Below are 18916 nucleotides of genomic sequence, written 5' to 3'. Positions count from 1 at the left end.
CAAATTCAGTTGAAGTCAGAATGTAGGCCGAGAATCTCGTCAATAGCGTTCATTGTAGCACACAATGGTGTTTAAATGGAATATCATTGGGTAGCCCAATCCTTAACAAGGAAGTAAAAACCTGCAATGTGCATGTACATAGATACCCACAACCTGGGAGGGGACCGTGGTAAATGGTGTTCAACACCACAATGTCAACGTTAAAAGTTTGTTGAATTGGCAGGCTCGAGGTGGCTAAACATATTACGGGTTGGAACGATGCGCCTAACTCACAATGCAATACGCAGCTAACGATACTATACGTAACACTATACACTTATCTTTTTTAAACATTTTCTTCAGGTTGGTAAGTATGGATTATGATAAGTTCTTTTTACACAACCAATACAATTTTCTATGTGACGATTCGATGACTAGTACGATATGTACACTGTCACCTTCGTCAGAAAAATGACCAAATGATCATTATCAGACATTCTTGGACCGCTAGTGGGTAAATCGGAACACCATGTAAAGAATTCAAAACATCTAGCGGAAGCTATGTCTACCATCATGATTCAGGAAGACGAAGAATTCATTTCACATGATGTTGTCTCTCTCTTTACTAACACACCCATTGACGACGCACTTACAATCATTCGGAAACGCTTATAATTCGACAGATCCTGGCGTAAAAACACAAACCTTCAGATTCAGGACATCATGGATTTCCTGGAGTTTGTGCTCACAACAACATATTCTAGTTTCCGGAACAACATCTCTCAACAACGCTTCGGCACTGCTATGGGTAGTCCAGTGTCTCCCATTGTTGCCAATTTGTTCATGGAACATCTGGAGCAAGAAGCATTAGCTACTGCCCCCATAGAATGTAAGCCTGGCCTATGGAAACGTTATGTTGACGACATACTTGAGAAACTCAAGAAGGGGTCACAGAAAGATTTGACCACACATATCAACACTATGCCACTAACAACATCAAATATACATGTGAGGAAGAAACCAATCGCACAATGCCCTTCCTAGACAACCTACTGGTAAAGAACAAAGACGGAACCGTGAAGGTATTTGTCTATAGAAAAAAGACCCATACGGACCAATACCTGAACTTCAATCTCACCATCCTTTACATCAGAAGTTAGGTGTTATACGCACATTACTCAACAGATGTGATACAATAGTCACAGAACAACAGGACAAAACACAAGAGCAGAATCACATCGCTAGGGCAATGAGAACATGTGCATATGCGGAATTGGCCCTAAAACGGGTAAAAAAAACAGTGTCAACGTAAGGAGAAGAACAAGAAAAGGCCAATCAAGGATAGGAACAAAACCAAAGGTCAAGTGGTCATCCCGGATATAAAGGGTATATCCGAAACCATCCAGAGGATATATCGCGGCATGGCATAGCAATAGCCATGAAGCCCCACAAGACGGTTCGCAATATCCTAGGAAACCGTAAGGATAAAACAGCGCAAGAAAACGTCGCAGAATGCGTATACAAAATCGGATGCAAAAACTGCGACGCGTCGTATATTGGAGGGACTGGAAGGCGATTTGGGGTCCGCCTTGGTGAACACCGGAAAGACACAGCAACCCAAGAAGGTAGGAAATTCACCATATCTGGAAAAAAAACAGTCGGAGTCCCAGATAGATAAATCGGCAATCACAGACCATGCCACACAGAAAAACCATGTGATTGACTGGGATAACTCCAAAGTTTTGGACAGAGAGAGCAATCTGTTCAAGCGGCAGATAAAGGAAGCCATCACGATACGCCGCAGTGGGCCAGTTCTAAAACGAGACGAGGGGGCTCAAAAACTCTTGCACAGCTATGACCAAGTGTTAACACAGCGTAGCTGAATTGAGTCATTTCGGTACATATAAAACAACTATTGTCGAACGTTTCCAGCGTAGCCGAAATCGACATCGATTTTGTGGACAACTCGTACACATTTTGCACCTTTGTGTGCATACGCTTCATTGGTCATTTGTCTGATGAAGGTGACAGTGTACATATCGTACTAGTCATCGAAACTTCACATAGAAAATGTTATTGGTTGTGAAAAAATATACACTTACCTGCCTAGAAAATCAACTTTTTAAAGTATATGCGAAGGATTTTTCAGAATTTTGTCATGATGTAAAATAGTATATTAAATAAAAAAATGTATTCTATATGATTTGTCCGTACTTTTGTGCCCGACTACACAGTAGATCACATCTTTGGTGGTGGTGGTGGTGGTGGTGGGGGGGGTTCCAAAGCTAAAAGTACATGTACACATGTTTTAAAAATAAATAAGAAATAGATTGATACTGTTAGTATTACCTGAATTGTGATACAGACAACCAAAATCGATACGGTTTTAAAGAAACTATAACGATACGATACGGTTGTATTAGCCCTAATTACAACGGGACATGTACACGTAACATACTATTTAAAGGTAATTGTGGCAGTGAGAATCCCCTTGTGTGGTGGTTCAGCGTTGTCAAGTGTTTATGGCAGACCAGTATTATTTATGTTATAAAAGGAAACACATTGGCGGAGGTGTCATTATGCCACAAATGAATGAACATATTTCAAATATGAAGAAGGATTTGTGTACTTATATAATGATTATCTTTATAATTACACTAAGTGTTCTATAACATGGATATAGTTTTGTAACCTATGCATACACAACAAACCTCAGGACGGCTGTGTAGGGGTGAGTTATACCATTCTGTTGGTTACAAAGGTGTCGCCTCCATAGCATGTTCTATGTGTTCATTGTTTCCAGTAATTACATTGTCATTATAATTATTAAGTTTTATCATGCTAGAAAAAGTACGTATTAAACCATTGATTCATATTAAGGTTTGTATATGAACCAACATCTTGATCAATATAAAGGGTCTGGAACGATGAATATATCTAACTACTGTTATTACCGTTAGCTTAAAGGTGTATTAGCTTGGTGTTACATGAGAACAAGTTTAACTCATTCAACTTTCATAATGAACTATTCCAATTTGAATCAGAAGAGTTCAAATGTGTCTTCATGGGTGAATGAGTTAAAATTTAGATATGTTTAATTATGAGTTAAGATATCAGTATTTCTATATAAATTATTTGGGATACTGTGGATATGTTATTGTTCAGTTTTAACATAATGAATCACTCATCTATTTGTTCTTGGTGTTTGACCAACTGTTAGGCAACTGTATCAAGGCTTGTTAAACGCTGTGCATTCCGGAACACATGGTCTTATCTGTCTAGTACGGGTCCAGGATTCTCCGTATAATTATTATGTTTTGCCCTAGTTACATCGATTCACATAGTAAATCACGATTTTGGCGACTAGACTGAAAAGAAAACCAACGTATCAACCTGCCTATGGGAAAATGATTCTCTATATAATTAATTCCGGTCAAACTATGGAAGTTTCTATAATTAAACGACCCGAGTAATTGTCTGTCTAGACAAGTGTCTGCTCTGCTCAGACCCCCTCATACAGATTTGCAGTTGTACAGACAAATATAAGTTGAATGCTAGCTTGTTCTGTAGGCATGTCTTTATACTTTATACCTCTATTTACAACCAAGCAGCTATTGTCATTTCGTTGATTTGTTACATATATACAGCAATGTGTTTGTTCAATACAAATAACGGCAGACATGACTCGCTTACATAGTTAGGGCTTAAGTTACAAGTTCAACCGTATATATAAATAACGTCCTGATATAAGTACACAAAACCTTGGTCCATTTGTTTTATTATATGTGCACTTTATCGGAATTTTTTTTATAAAACGGTGATTTATAGCTATTATAATTTACATTTTTATCTTGACAATGGTTTAACGTGTTTGAATTATGCAATTAATTTATACGTGTCTGTATATTAAATTACAAGAACAGTTGACAACGCCGTGATCATAAAAACTATTTAACTCTATTTAATCTGCTTTGGTGATTCCATAAATACCATTACAGCTTGTACTATTGTCGTAATATTGTACGTTACTCAGCTTCCCGTGTCTCGTACCTAGCTTTTGAATACATACGTTATTATCAGTAGCACACTACCGGATGGATGTTGGCATTCTCGAATATCATAATTGTACGCAAAGTTTGAATATCACATTAAAATAGTTAAATAGTAACCGAAGTGTCAATACACATGGACAAACTCTGTTCTCATAGTGAACGAGCAGACAAAAATACGCCACAGACAAGAAAACAACAAAGGAAAGACGTAACAGGCGAAATATGCTCCCCGAAAATTGGGTTAGTGCTACACACATGACATAATGGTTCCTATCACATTCAGAAGAGTATGGAAACCGATATAAAATAAGGAAGACATATTTAGGTTTTAGAGTATTTATAGGTTAGTCATGCCTTGATGCCCGGTGGTATTTATAGGTTAGTCATGTCTTGACTTCTTGATGCCCGGGTGGTATTTATAGGTTAGTCATGCATTGACTTCTTGATGCCCGGGTGGTATTTATAGGTTAGTCATGCATTGACTTCTTGATGCCCGGGTGGTATTTATAGGTTAGTCATGCCTTGACTTCTTGATGCCCGGGTGGTATTTATAGGTTAGTCATGCCTTGACTTCTTGATGCCCGGGTGGTATTTATAGGTTAGTCATGCATTGACTTCTTGATGCCCGGGTGGTATTTATAGGTTAGTCATGCATTGACTTCTTGATGCCCGGGTGGTATTTATAGGTTAGTCATGCATTGACTTCTTGATGCCCGGGTGGTATTTATAGGTTAGTCATGCATTGACTTCTTGATGCCCGGGTGGTATTTATAGGTTAGTCATGCATTGACTTCTTGATGCCCGGGTGGTATTTATAGGTTAGTCATGCATTGACTTCTTGATGCCCGGGTGGTATTTATAGGTTAGTCATGCATTGACTTCTTGATGCCCGGGTGGTATTTATAGGTTAGTCATGCCTTGACTTCTTGATGCCCGGGTGGTATTTATAGGTTAGTCATGTCTTGACTTCTTGATGCCCGGGTGGTATTTATAGGTTAGTCATGCATTGACTTCTTGATGCCCGGGTGGTATTTATAGGTTAGTCATGCATTGACTTCTTGATGCCCGGGTGGTATTTATAGGTTAGTCATGCCTTGACTTCTTGATGCCCGGGTGGTATTTATAGGTTAGTCATGCCTTGACTTCTTGATGCCCGGGTGGTATTTATAGGTTAGTCATGTCTTGACTTCTTGATGCCCGGGTGGTATTTATAGGTTAGTCATGCCTTGACTTCTTGATGCCCGGGTGGTATTTATAGGTTAGTCATGCCTTGACTTCTTGATGCCCGGGTGGTATTTATAGGTTAGTCATGCCTTGACTTCTTGATGCCCGGGTGGTATTTATAGGTTAGTCATGCCTTGACTTCTTGATGCCCGGGTGGTATTTATAGGTTAGTCATGTCTTGACTTCTTGATGCCCGGGTGGTATTTATAGGTTAGTCATGCCTTGACTTCTTGATGCCCGGGTGGTATTTATAGGTTAGTCATGTCTTGACTTCTTGATGCCCGGGTGGTATTTATAGGTTAGTCATGCCTTGACTTCTTGATGCCCGGGTGGTATTTATAGGTTAGTCATGTCTTGACTTCTTGATGCCCGGGTGGTATTTATAGGTTAGTCATGTCTTGACTTCTTGATGCCCGGGTGGTATTTATAGGTTAGTCATGTCTTGACTTCTTGATGCCCGGGTGGTATTTATAGGTTAGTCATGTCTTGACTTCTTGATGCCCGGGTGGTATTTATAGGTTAGTCATGTCTTGACTTCTTGATGCCCGGGTGGTATTTATAGGTTAGTCATGTCTTGACTTCTTGATGCCCGGGTGGTATTTATAGGTTAGTCATGTCTTGACTTCTTGATGCCCGGGTGGTATTTATAGGTTAGTCATGTCTTGACTTCTTGATGCCCGGGTGGTATTTATAGGTTAGTCATGTCTTGACTTCTTGATGCCCGGGTGGTATTTATAGGTTAGTCATGTCTTGACTTCTTGATGCCCGGGTGGTATTTATAGGTTAGTCATGTCTTGACTTCTTGATGCCCGGGTGGTATTTATAGGTTAGTCATGTCTTGACTTCTTGATGCCCGGGTGGTATTTATAGGTTAGTCATGTCTTGACTTCTTGATGCCCGGGTGGTATTTATAGGTTAGTCATGTCTTGACTTCTTGATGCCCGGGTGGTATTTATAGGTTAGTCATGTCTTGACTTCTTGATGCCCGGGTGGTATTTATAGGTAATTCATGCCTTGACTTCTTGATGCCCGGGTGGTATTTAACATTGCCATTAACGTTAATGTTAAATTTAAGTGACAGAAAAAAAGCATACATGAATAGCATGAAACATTTCGCAAAATAGAGTTTAAAATGTTTCATGCTATTAATGTTTGTTTCTTCCTTTCACTTAAATTAAAGTACATTTTAAATACTATTTTGCAAACTGTTTCATCGTTAAATATTTCTGAAATGCGTATATCTACAGCACTTTACATAGTAACGATCTCCCATGTGTCAAATGTATTACTGTGATTGATCCTTTCCTACTTCTACTTAATAGGTAAATCATAATCCTTCTTAGGCAAACTTCAACGCCCACCTCGACCAAAGCTCGAGGTGATCGAGATATTACACTAGACTTCTCGAGGTGATCGAGATATTACACTAGACTTTGTCTCGGATGCATTTAAGTTTTTAAGGATCCCTGTCCTACTGAACTATGATTTTCCCTTATCACAGTAACATCCCCTTAACTTCCGTTTGGATATAATTGCAGAAAATATGGGCATAACACTGCCGATGACAAGGTAGCTCAATCGGTTAAAGCGATAGTATAACAATATAAGGACCGAGGTTGGAATCCCGGTCTAGCCCACTGATGTTTTATACTCAAAACACTATTGGTTATATTTTGTCTTTATTATTATCATTTAAGTCCCGCTAGGTATGCTTTTCTTTTTAGAAATGATGTATCAAGTAAATGTTCATGCCAGAAAAAACAAATACCGGAATTCAGTTACGCCTTTTGGCAGTGGTACGGGGATGCTAAAGACGTCATCTGTTTGAAAGTTCCCTTATGTCCAAGTGGAAATGTTGTATAATGGATCGGGAGTACTTTACCCCCTCACCAATTAAATGTTCATATGCTACTCCTCGGCAATATATTGTTAAAAATGTAAACTGTTTGTATCTACTAAACAAATAACTAAAAATCAACTAGAATATTTACAAGCCATTATAATTGCATTACATTGAGTGAACCATGTAAACTACCTATCATTTTCCCCTATGTTGTTTTTACGCTATCGCAATAAAGGAATACGTGTATTTTCAGCTGAGCGTGTTACGATCGAACGATGAGAAGGACTATGTTTAAGTACGTTAGTAGTTGTTTATCGATCATCTCATCAAATGTTTTTGCAATTGTGCATGTTTCATCGACCAGAACATAATATGGTTTAAACTCAATGTTGTTGTATTCTTTCGGGATAATTAGTACATGTTTACATCTCTCCCTCCTTCAGCTTAGTAAACCCTGACTGCGAATTAATTAGCGTATACGCAATGAAAAAAGGCTCGGCGGAGTGATACCTGTTTCACGTATGGCGCCGTTGACGATTAAGCGAGATAACTGTTCGATGACAGCCATTGTTTTGTTCCTTCAACATCTAGAAACATCGAACCTATTATTCTAAACATCTAATTTCTAACGCGCACCATAGAAATGTCCATTGCCAACTGCGTTCATACTACCGTATACGCCGTCAAAGGGAAGGTACATCCTTAAATAAACCTAAAGGACAGACGAATATACTCCCTGGCCCTGTTTGCTTAAAGGTTTGTTAGAGTAAATCAGTGATAAAATATGAATAAAACAAAATCAAGAACATATAATATCGTTTCACTGCAATAGGTTGGTTGGGTAAAGAATAGACGTATATTGATGATAAAATTTTGATTTGAAAGCCTTTGTCCGTTTTTAATAACAATTTGAAATGTTCACCAGCCACTGGTTAAAGCTAACTAATGTTTGAGCAAACGGGGCCTGGTGTTCTGAGTTGAAACCATATTGTCACAAGTCCATTTAAGTTCCGCGTTTAGAACAATAAGCGTAATCAGGAATGCCTTACATAGGGCATGTTACGCTACCTTAAACATTGAAATACGTGCATAATGACAGGAAACCAAACTCCTTAATCGTCTGATGTAACAGCTATGAATCTGTTCATTTTATTGATTTAAATGCCAACCGAACTATTTGTTCCTTATCACCATTTATAAGGTGTTCTTTAAATAAAATGTTTCATTGCGAATAGAAACGATACGTGCTTTGTTAACACTGTTCTGCTACAGTAAACAAGGCGAGGTAGACAAAGGTTGGGACAGTTCGCCTGATTATATTAGATTTTGAGGTCAAGGGTACCAACAATGTATACTATATCATTACCTACATTACTATTGTTATAAAGCTTGGATGCCAACTCAGGCCCTCTGATTCGAGGTACTTTATTAAACCTTTTTTAACTATTTTTATTCCTATTTATTTTGGGTGGTTTTTTTTGCACACACGCCACACGACAACTGTTATCTTTTATTCAAAGTGTTAAAAAAGTTATTTACACCCTCATATCTTGGAATGGTCTCTAAGCTGACCTTGGTTTTATGTCGTTTAATGACGACATAACCCCTAGGTATGTACATTGTATATATAGAATGATAACTTATCAGTGATCACCACCAGAAGGCCCAAATTAGCACTCTTCTTTATTTAAGTCCTTTTCAAATTAAATATTCCATAGAAATCATATGTTGTGATATATTATTTATATAATGTATTCAAAGTTTAAGTATTTGAAAATAGAAATAAAACAGAACACATAAAAACTCATCAATGTTGCCATCCAGGAATCATATTTGCATATTATCAAAGTAATTTCCAATTTATGGGCCTTAAAGCCAATGGAAAACAATTCACATTGAAACTGAGTACCATTTACCTTAAACATAAATACTAGATACTACCAATATTCCAATGGGGAGTAAACAGTATTTTTAAGACTGTTGTTGGTTTGGATGGATGTGAAACGGATTTTATGTGACATTTAAATGCATGATGATATGTTGTAATAGGGTAACATGAATATTGAGACCTACCTGCGTCTCATTTTCTCCAAGAATCTAGGATTACAGACACCAACAATTGCCTTTTTCTGCTTCATCACTTGACATTTAACTACAACAGTCCTAGTATGGTCACCACACTGACAGATGTCAGCTTAATTAACCTTACTGTATTTACTTTTACTTTTCTTTACTAATGGTGTCATTCTGTTCTTCCCTGAAGATTAAATCTTACAGTGGCTTCTCTATTATCGTATGCTGTAGGTATCACGGTTATCTGGAATAATGAAACCCTTCCACGGAGAGTAGAAATATGTAGTCAGGGTTTCCACTCGGCTTCAATCTAGAGGCCACACTGTGATTAAATGTGCGCTTTCTATGCCGGAAAGCGTCAGAGTTGGTGTAGAAAAGCTTACCTTTCTGGAAACCCTGTTTCTGACTTAATGTGTGGTTCATATATTTCCTCCTTGTTTTTATTTGAGGAGCAGATACGGCATATAATTGTAAAAGTCATTTCACTGTCCTTGCTCTGTTTGTCATATATAGTATCTGAACAAAATTATAATTAGAAATAAACAGTAAGGTCCCACATATTTAAATCTTCAGTAAGTTAATGCAGAAAGCCATAGTCTACACAAAGTGGTCTTTCATTTAGGAATCATCACTGGTACTGACGTTAGAGGGAATGGAAATTGATGTATAAATTGTACTTAAACATGTTTACAAGTATTGCTAAATATGTTGGTTAAATTAAACATCATCCTGATCTATAAACATAACAGAGAATGGATAGAAACATCCCTGAATACAGTATCAATACCTTGACTGCAGCAAATTAATTTAATATTTCACCATATGACCGTTTTATCCATTTTAGACATATCAGTTGTACCAAAGTTCAAAAGAATTATGATAATTGTCTAAAGCATTCTAAACAATTGTACAGGTACAATAAAATACATACATTGTTTAAACTCCACATCACTCTGATTGATAAACAACACATGATTAATTGGAGAATCCCAACATGCAGTATAGATACCCTAGTTGAAACTTTTTACTTTGGATTCGACTTAGATTTACGTGGTTCGTTGATAAAGCAGACGACGCTTACCCTTCCAGAACACCTGGTCTTATTTTCCTTATACCGTTTCCAGGTTCTCCATGTAAAAGTTTCCTTTGTGAACATTTTGTCGTGGTTTTATCGGTTTTGAGTTAGAATGATGGTTTCATTGACACTTTGGCATTCTCTTGTTGTTTGTTCATGAAGCAATTACCATGTTTTCTGTTTTAGGGCGGATTTCCCCAAAAAACAGACGGATTACGAGGATGTGACCTGGCCTTATCTTTGTGCAATTTCCATTTGATATTTCGGTAACTAAAACTTTGGACATGTCATTCTGTCTGTTCTCTCTTGGGTTAATAGTGTAACATTCATGCTGTGAATTCATAATAAACCCCATAAAAATAACAAATCACTGAACAAGTGTTATTCACCTTTATAGGAATAATTGACCGATATCTATGGAATTATGATGCGTGTCACTTATCATATAAACTTATCATTTGTTTCTTTTTCAGCTTGAATGCATACGTATAGACAATGAAACTGATTTAGTACTACAGCATCTTTGGCTATTAGACAACACGGATTTATAAAAACATGGCCTGCTTACCTTTCATCTGCGACCCTAAAGTTAAGCGTGGGTTGATGCCAATAGGAGTCAATATTCTCCTCGTTTCTGTGCTGTTGTTCAGGGTAAGATTTCTCTTGTTAATAACAATTGTGTTTTTTTGTTTTGTATGCTTTTGAATATGTGTGGATATGTCATGTGTATGTCAAGATTGTTATGTAAAATCTTTGAAAAAAAATAATTATAAAAAAAATATAAAAAATACAGTAGTCCAAACAGAAAATTTAAGATCTGGCAAGCTTCCAAACAATAAAACTTCCAATCCATCCACAATATACGTAGCCACCCGGTAATAAGTCCCAAACTGGTCTTGCTCAATCAGACTCTTGTTATCTTCGCATGCTACATCCAATTGAGAATTACGCAGTGATCAAACGTTTTGTTGAACGAGACTAGTCCCAAACACTCTTTCCTCGTTTAAAAAGATATAAAACTAAAACAAGCTTTCATGACTTTAACCACCATTATTGAGTATATAATCATTTAAAATAGGAGTAGGAAAATAAAAGCAGGCCAACATAAATACCTACCCGGTACCCACCTACCCCTGGATCAACTGCGTCATTTGTTTAATATATCGTATATAAACGCTTTCAAATTTAGCTACGTGTTAGTAATATTTTACGCTCCTTGGTCAAACTGTGTGAAGTTTCCTTGGCTTGAGATAAAAATGCAATATGCATTCTGTACATATAAACAAAGCCATATATTCAATATCTATAAGCACCATACTATCAACGACCACAATATTGTTTTCTGCTTTTGTATGCCATCATCTTTTCATCCAGATAATCTTTTTATCATCATCATCATGCTAATTATAAATTCATAAACAACATTTTATTTTTTATTTTAACACAAATAAATGAAAGTTTTCACTAAACTCATACAGGCAAGGGTTACTTGCAGTTGTTTCTGGTCACCGTCAGTTCTATCGACGTTTTCCTCTAAATTAAGTAGTGCTGTTGGGTCAATAGCCAAAAAAAGGTATAAACTTAATTTCAAATGCGGTTTAATTATAAAAGAAACACTTTTATAGAAACTGACATTGTTTCCTTCGTTTAAATGTTGCATTTAAAAGCTTCCCCCAAAAAGCTGCATACCGAGTCCTTAGCCCAGGACCTGTAGGATTTTTAAAAAGAAAAGATGAAAACGACCCTGGTTGGTCGCAAAAGAGAAACTATTAATATTTAGGACATACAATAAGAGAGCGACACGACCACTGCATTCTGTTTTGTTGTTAGGGGATCACGAGCTCAGAGGAATCCTATATAAACTGGTTCGTTTTTTATTTATTTGGTATAAAAAAACATATTGTATGTTTTACTTTATGCATTTTCAAATACACCACTTATTTTATTGTTATATGGGTATTCAAATAATATCTGATGGTTGTAAACAAACGTCCTGTTACACATGAAAACACTTTACGGTATATTGATATTGACAAGTCTGACTAGTGATATAATCTTGTATAGCTATTAATTAATTCAGTTATGTTAAATGCATTTTCTTTTAATTTCGATGTTATTGTGTGACAATTTTCAAAATTCCAACTAAATGTAGCTACATGTTATGCGCCCGATCTTATTTTACTTGGAACTTATATATCTTTAGCGGTTACATTCACTGTTGGTTTTTATCAAACATTTTGAACTTCTATGATGTGGTATAATACCATAACGCTTTATAAGTTTTAGAAAAAATCAAAAAAAAATCCGGAAGTCAGTGGAATCCTACCGTTTATCAAAAAAATGTTATGTTGCTTATAATGTTGATAATTGAAGCATATAACACACCAAAGAACAGTTGTGCCATAACAACACTTAGATCACAGATTTGTTAATCCAATAATGATAGAAATAGCTCGCTAACAATATGATAATCACAGTATATTGAATAGTCACCCTTAAGCCTATCTAAAGGTCTATTAACGACGCTGTGCAAGTTACTGTTAAGTACATATTTTAGCGGTAAATTATTTCTAGCGCCTTCGGGCTGTAGATATACCCTAAAACATTTTTCGCTCATTGAAGATATATTTCTCTTTTGCACGTATTGAAAGTGTAATAATTCATCGGTGGGCTAGTCTGTTCTAATTTCGTACAACACAAAAAATTGAGTCCGCTAAAATAAGCACTTTTACAGTATGGACATATTTTGTGAAGAAAGGGCTCTCTATATAACCTATTTTTCATTGCAAATATTCGTCACTATAATTGAGTAATTGCAACTTTTGTTTAAAACCAAGCCAATATCGATAAGTGATTATGTCGGCACGCACACCCATACACCTTGACGTAATGATATATACCTCGAGCACTGAACAAGCCTACCAGGGTGTTGTCTCTTTATAATCTTTAACACAACATCTGATACGCTGCGTGTCTTCTTTATTTAAAACTGTGATCAGTCTGTACACGATTTATAAAGTCAGATCGCCATTATGTTAAATACCTCGGGTAGCAAATGTATATAAACCATTCAAGGTCTTTAAAATTATATACCAGGACCAAGGATACGACAGATCTACACACACCACTGGTCTAACGCGTCTGTACTCATTAGAAGGGTACGGCACGTTACTCTCGCATAAAGGCAATTGAGCGCAAAATGTCAAAAGCGTACGTACCAATAGAGGTAAAAACTACATGATTACCTTAGTATAGATACCGTCACTTGACATTTTATAATACTGAACTCATTAAAGTACAAGGTAGAACTATTACTAAGTTATTTTCTAATTCTTTTCCCAATATTTCAATTTTTACCCAGGTTGGACTGAATTAAACTACAGTACCAAATCTTGACTGTGTCATTACCCCATGGAATTGACACTTTTTAACATTGCCTGTGGGTATGAATACATTTGTAAGCTTTCGCAATAATTTATCAAATTTAGTTTAATATGACATTTACATTCTGTTTTTGAATTTTGATTTTTGGATCATTTCATTGCTGTGATACAATATGTTAAAGTTACGTCGTACGTAGACTTACACAAGTTCCAGTATCAGCGAAAAACTAGATACAATTTTACAAATCCCAATTACCAAAATATCTGTTAAATGAAATTTAAGATTTTAACAGACTTCACACTTCATGTTTAATTTGTCTTAAGGTCAACTCGATTTGTCTTTTCGATGTAAGCGACTAAAGAAAGATCTAGTCTTTAATTATTTATTTCCTATACATCTTTGTCGTTTATTCGCCGAATACCGCCATTCATCATCATCATCTTCCTGGACAGGAGCTGCCCCTACATGGTGTGATGCTCCAGGGACATGGTGGTCATTATACGATACCATATGCATTTGACTAGTTCAGCTATCAAGTGGCAACAATGTTAGGAAATAAATAAAATGGGGAACATTTATAAAAGAAAAAAATAAATTGAAGTGTTAATTATAATACTGTTTCAGCATGTAAACACTCCTTTAATGATCACTCTCTGTTTGTTTGTATACATTGTACATAATGATATTTTGTTTTTAACATAAGGGCTGTAAGGCCTACGGAATAAAGGACATTATGCATTGACATCCTCGTCCATGTACATATACAATATGTAAATGGTTTGTATCAAGAGTTGTCTCCCTTTGGTATTTTTTGTTATTCTCGTTATTTTATAATTCAGAAGTAGGAAAATGCTTATTATCATTTGAGATGTATATATATTAATTAACTACGCCTACAATTCATAAAAAAAATGTATTTAACATGTTTGTGAGTGTGAAATATTTTGGAAAAAAAGTCTCAGTAATGTATGAAATGGTCGGATTGGTCGAGTGGTTAACACGGATATTCAGAGTGTTTTCTCCTGCCCACACAACTCCAACAACCCAGGTGGAGTATAAATTTGTCTTGGGTGGATGTTCGGTATATGTGCTTAAATAATGCCGTTGGAAGCACGGTCCAACTACAAACAGAACACGTTACATCTCCAGCACACAAGCAGGCATACACTCATAGTGGGATATTAGCCAGGTGGCATATGACTAGTAGTTAGCGCCTGATAAGGCCGCTCCTGCTAATTCCCCAAAAATTGAATTGATTAATGTATATGCTCATTGTATTGATTGTATATCTATGTACTATAACGCGCTTTAGAGTGGTAGATGATGCGCTATATCAAATGTTGTATATTATTATTATATGAAATGTTTTAATGTTTCAGCTGATCTCGTCAGGATGTGCCGTGTACGCCCTGGTGATGCTACATACCGACGCGGTCCTCCAGACGGTCCACACATCCTTTGTTGACACACTGTATGTGTTCGGGAGAATTCCACTGGGATATATGCTGGTCGTTATAACGTATTCCTGCGCATGCGCAATGATGCCAGTACAGGTGATCAACAGTGTGATGGGCCTAGCAGGAGTGTTGTTTACCAAAAGAAGTATTGTGTATGCAGTAAGTATACGCGATTTCTACTTCGCGTATTTGTGTTGTACTTTTACGACTCTTATATTTCTCGCACTAAAAAGGGCAATTAGTAAATATTTGTTGACATGCCTTTTTGCCCATTTAAGAACTTTTTTGATTTATATTATCAAAAGCTATATTTTTCATCCATTTATTAAATTGCAAATGTAATTCAATATGTCTAAACAAAAAATCGGGAAACCTGATATCAAGCCTCCAGGCCCTACTAGGTTATACGGATTCAATATCAGATGACTTTAGCGTGTTTAAGCTATAACATTATTCAAAAGAGATGTTTCATACTGTATAAGTAGTAAAAAGGATTGTAGCCACATTTGTCCGTTTTCATACCCTCACCGACAAGCATTAACTTTTCTATAATGATACCTTTTGTCAGATTTATATAGATTGCTATACTTGGGGAAAAAAAGGCAACCTGTTCGACTCCTTTGGAGATATTTGGAATAATCTTATCACAAAGCTCCTTTAGTGTACAGCGAATGGGAACTGACTAACAATGACGAGTGTTGACGAATACATGTTTCATGTTAATTTGAAACAACGTTAAAACTTACCTCAGCGAACGGTTTGCATGACGGTGATTGCTGCATCCAGTGGTGTTACACCAATTTGTAGTGATTAGAACCTGAGCGAACTGTCAAAAATGATATCCAGCTTAATAATATTACGAAAATGTGTTATAAAAATCATTTATGTGACAACGTTTATGACGTATCCATTTCTAGTGTATGCTTCAATTATATCGTCGACTCGCACATTAGTAATTGATATGTCTTAATATTGTGATTATATATCATGTAAATGCGTTTTCTGGGACGTCTGAGCGAGAGCAAGAAAAAGTAAGGCTCGTGAAATGTGATTAAATAGATACCAAGCAGTTGCCAAACGTGAGGTTACGATACAGTGGTAAGTACAGTGATACTGTCAGGACACGATCTATACTATTGGCTACATCAGTTATCTCGATCGAACGACATGACTACTTGAGGTCTAGATTTATTATCTCGAGTGTTCAATATAACTTCCCAAGCAATCGACATACCTCGATTTATGATCTCGAGTGTTCAATATAACTTCCCAAGCAATCGACATACCTCGATTTATGATCTCGAGTGTTCAATATAACTTCCCAAGCAATCGACATACCTCGATTTATGATCTCGAGTGTTCAATATAACTTCCCAAGCAATCGACATACCTCGATTTATGATCTCGAGTGTTCAATATAACTTCCCAAGCAATCGACATACCTCGATTTATGATCTCGAGTGTTCAATATAACTTCCCAAGCAATCGACATACCTCGATTTATGATCTCGAGTGTTCAATATAACTTCCCAAGCAATCGACATACCTCGATTTATGATCTCGAGTGTTCAATATAACTTCCCAAGCAATCGTCATACCTCGTCGAGCACTAATTATTACAGAGCTCGAGATGTAATGTCGAGCACTCGAGAAAATTAATGTAGAAAACAATATTGTGAGTGTCCTAAGTGTACCTCCGTTTATCACATACTGTACTGTGTTATCAGGTGAATATACTCATGCCATATTTGTTTTGCGTTATAACCCATATAATATAACCAATCAGCCCTGTGATTGGTTGTAAGTTTCAATTGTTTCAGTTGTGACGTCACATACTTACGCACTGGAGCCAAAATGGCGGCTTTTTACATTCAAGGTTGCATGAAAGTTGTTGTTTTACACGAATAAATGCCACAAATCTTGATTATGTGATAAAAAGGATCTTACACTCGTTTTCAATTCACATCAAATTTATGAAACTTGTCACAAATTTTCATTTTAGCTCGCCTGAAAAAAACTTAGACTCGTTTTATAAATCGCATATCAAATGGAAACTCATGTAAATTCTATATATATAACATAGTGATATTTATATTTTAGCACATCTGTATGTCCTTCTTCACGATCCCTGTCATGATGGTATACGCCGTACTATTGGCTGGAGGTCTACGAGACGTGAGTATTCACGGTTTTATTTAATGAACTAGCATACCATTCGGCCGAGAAAGTGATTACAAATTTGATACATTAATCATCCAACCAATTTAACATATACGTATTAGCGGCTTTTATTTATCTATTATCCAACACAATTCCACATATAATTTTTAACTGGTTGGATACATAAACAATTAAATAAATTTAAGATGTAAGTATTAACCCATTCACCCACAAAGTCATATTTGAACCTTACCCATTCAAAGTCCAATTTAAAAGTTAAGGAATGAATGAGTTAATGAGATTGATATATTAATCATCCAGAAAAAAATTGTTAGTTTTAAGTAGAAAACAAAAGCGGAACCTTTTTTGTTTTGTTTTTACTTTTGTGTTTCAACTCTTTAAAAACAAAAAACAAAAGTACCTAGGTTCATGCAGGCATCAGTGCTTATTCAGGTTTCGGTTTGTTTATATTATAGATTGTTTTTAAATATTAACCTTTAAATAGGCTACATTTTGTTTGAGCAACTAAAATATGGAAATAACTAAATATTTGCTAGCGTTGGCGAACTATTATTTTAATTAATAAAATAAAGAAATAACTTATTCTAGAGATATTTTTTTCGCTTTTAAATCGCACCGGAATTCATGGACTGCCAAAAAGTAGTTTTGCTTTATGTAGCAGGTTTAGAAGAAATGATGACACAGAGTATTTTGTGATTCACTATAAGAATGTGTCATCTTTACTTTTTTTTTTTTTTTGTAATTTTCTTTTTATTCAAGATTTTTTTTGCAATATATGGTATATTTATATTCAAACAATTCATATTATATATTCAGACCTCACACGACTCATATTCACTCTTACTTACATCAGTTGATATATTTAGACACAAGTACATGTAATGGTACCCATGTACACACATATTGCCTTTATGGGAACAGAGAGAGAGAGAGAGAGAATAGAAAAGAAGAAGGGGAAAAAAATAGCAATGACAACGGAGAAAGCCAACAGAAAGAGAAAGAAAAAGGAGAAACTAGTTTTTGCACTGCAGATCAATAATAAACAAACTTTATGTTTAGAATAAGATTATAAGATAATCTTCTGTATTAATTGTAATTAAGGTGCTTTCGGCTTTAAACTGCAAGTAAATACATCCATATAAAGGTGACTGAGAAATGAGGGTAATACTCAGGACAAAATATATCTATATCATAAAAGAAATTAATTTTAATAAGTTCAGACAGAAACATCAACTTAGATTCACAAAAAAGGGACAAAAAATATATATTTCGAGTTCAGGCAAGATTCAATACAGGCATGGTAAAAGGGACATAACTGCAAAAAAAAGCCCTTAAAACTTAGTGTGTGCTGGCTACATGTATGTGCATCAGTGTATTTTCAAAATATAAAAAGAGAACTATACTGTGGGAGGAGATGTATTGTATCTGCTGACTTGATGGTATTAAATTATTTAATTTTGGCTTATAATTCCAGGAGGTGGTTCCATTTTTTCCATTCTCTTTCCAGTTTTGTTACAAAATTATCCCCCTTGCAACATGCTATATATTTTTGTACAGAATAATGGTCTTTTATGCTGTTAATTAAAGCATTTACTGACAAATTGTTTTGAAGGCATCTTGTTTTATAAATATAGTGTTTGATCATAAT

At 35.9% G+C, this 18916-nt stretch overlaps 1 protein-coding gene across 1 annotated transcript in view; it reads left to right on the top strand.

Moving 5' to 3' along the window:
• The first annotated feature begins 2491 nt into the window (after positions 1 to 2491).
• LOC110464290 overlaps positions 2492 to 18916 on the top strand; it is a 56645-nt gene continuing 40220 nt past the window's right edge. The window contains exons 1-5 of the mRNA XM_021519426.1: positions 2492 to 2710; positions 10433 to 10512; positions 10720 to 10897; positions 15010 to 15246; positions 17188 to 17262. Of these exons, the coding sequence (XP_021375101.1) occupies positions 10802 to 10897; positions 15010 to 15246; positions 17188 to 17262 (408 nt within the window). The 5' untranslated portion in view covers positions 2492 to 2710; positions 10433 to 10512; positions 10720 to 10801. The remainder of the gene's footprint in view (positions 2711 to 10432; positions 10513 to 10719; positions 10898 to 15009; positions 15247 to 17187; positions 17263 to 18916) is intronic.

Source organism: Mizuhopecten yessoensis, unplaced genomic scaffold (genome assembly GCF_002113885.1).
Source record: "Mizuhopecten yessoensis strain PY_sf001 unplaced genomic scaffold, ASM211388v2 scaffold10979, whole genome shotgun sequence".
Classification (NCBI taxonomy): Eukaryota; Metazoa; Mollusca; class Bivalvia; order Pectinida; family Pectinidae; genus Mizuhopecten; species Mizuhopecten yessoensis.
This window is presented reverse-complemented; position numbering and strand designations above follow the sequence as displayed.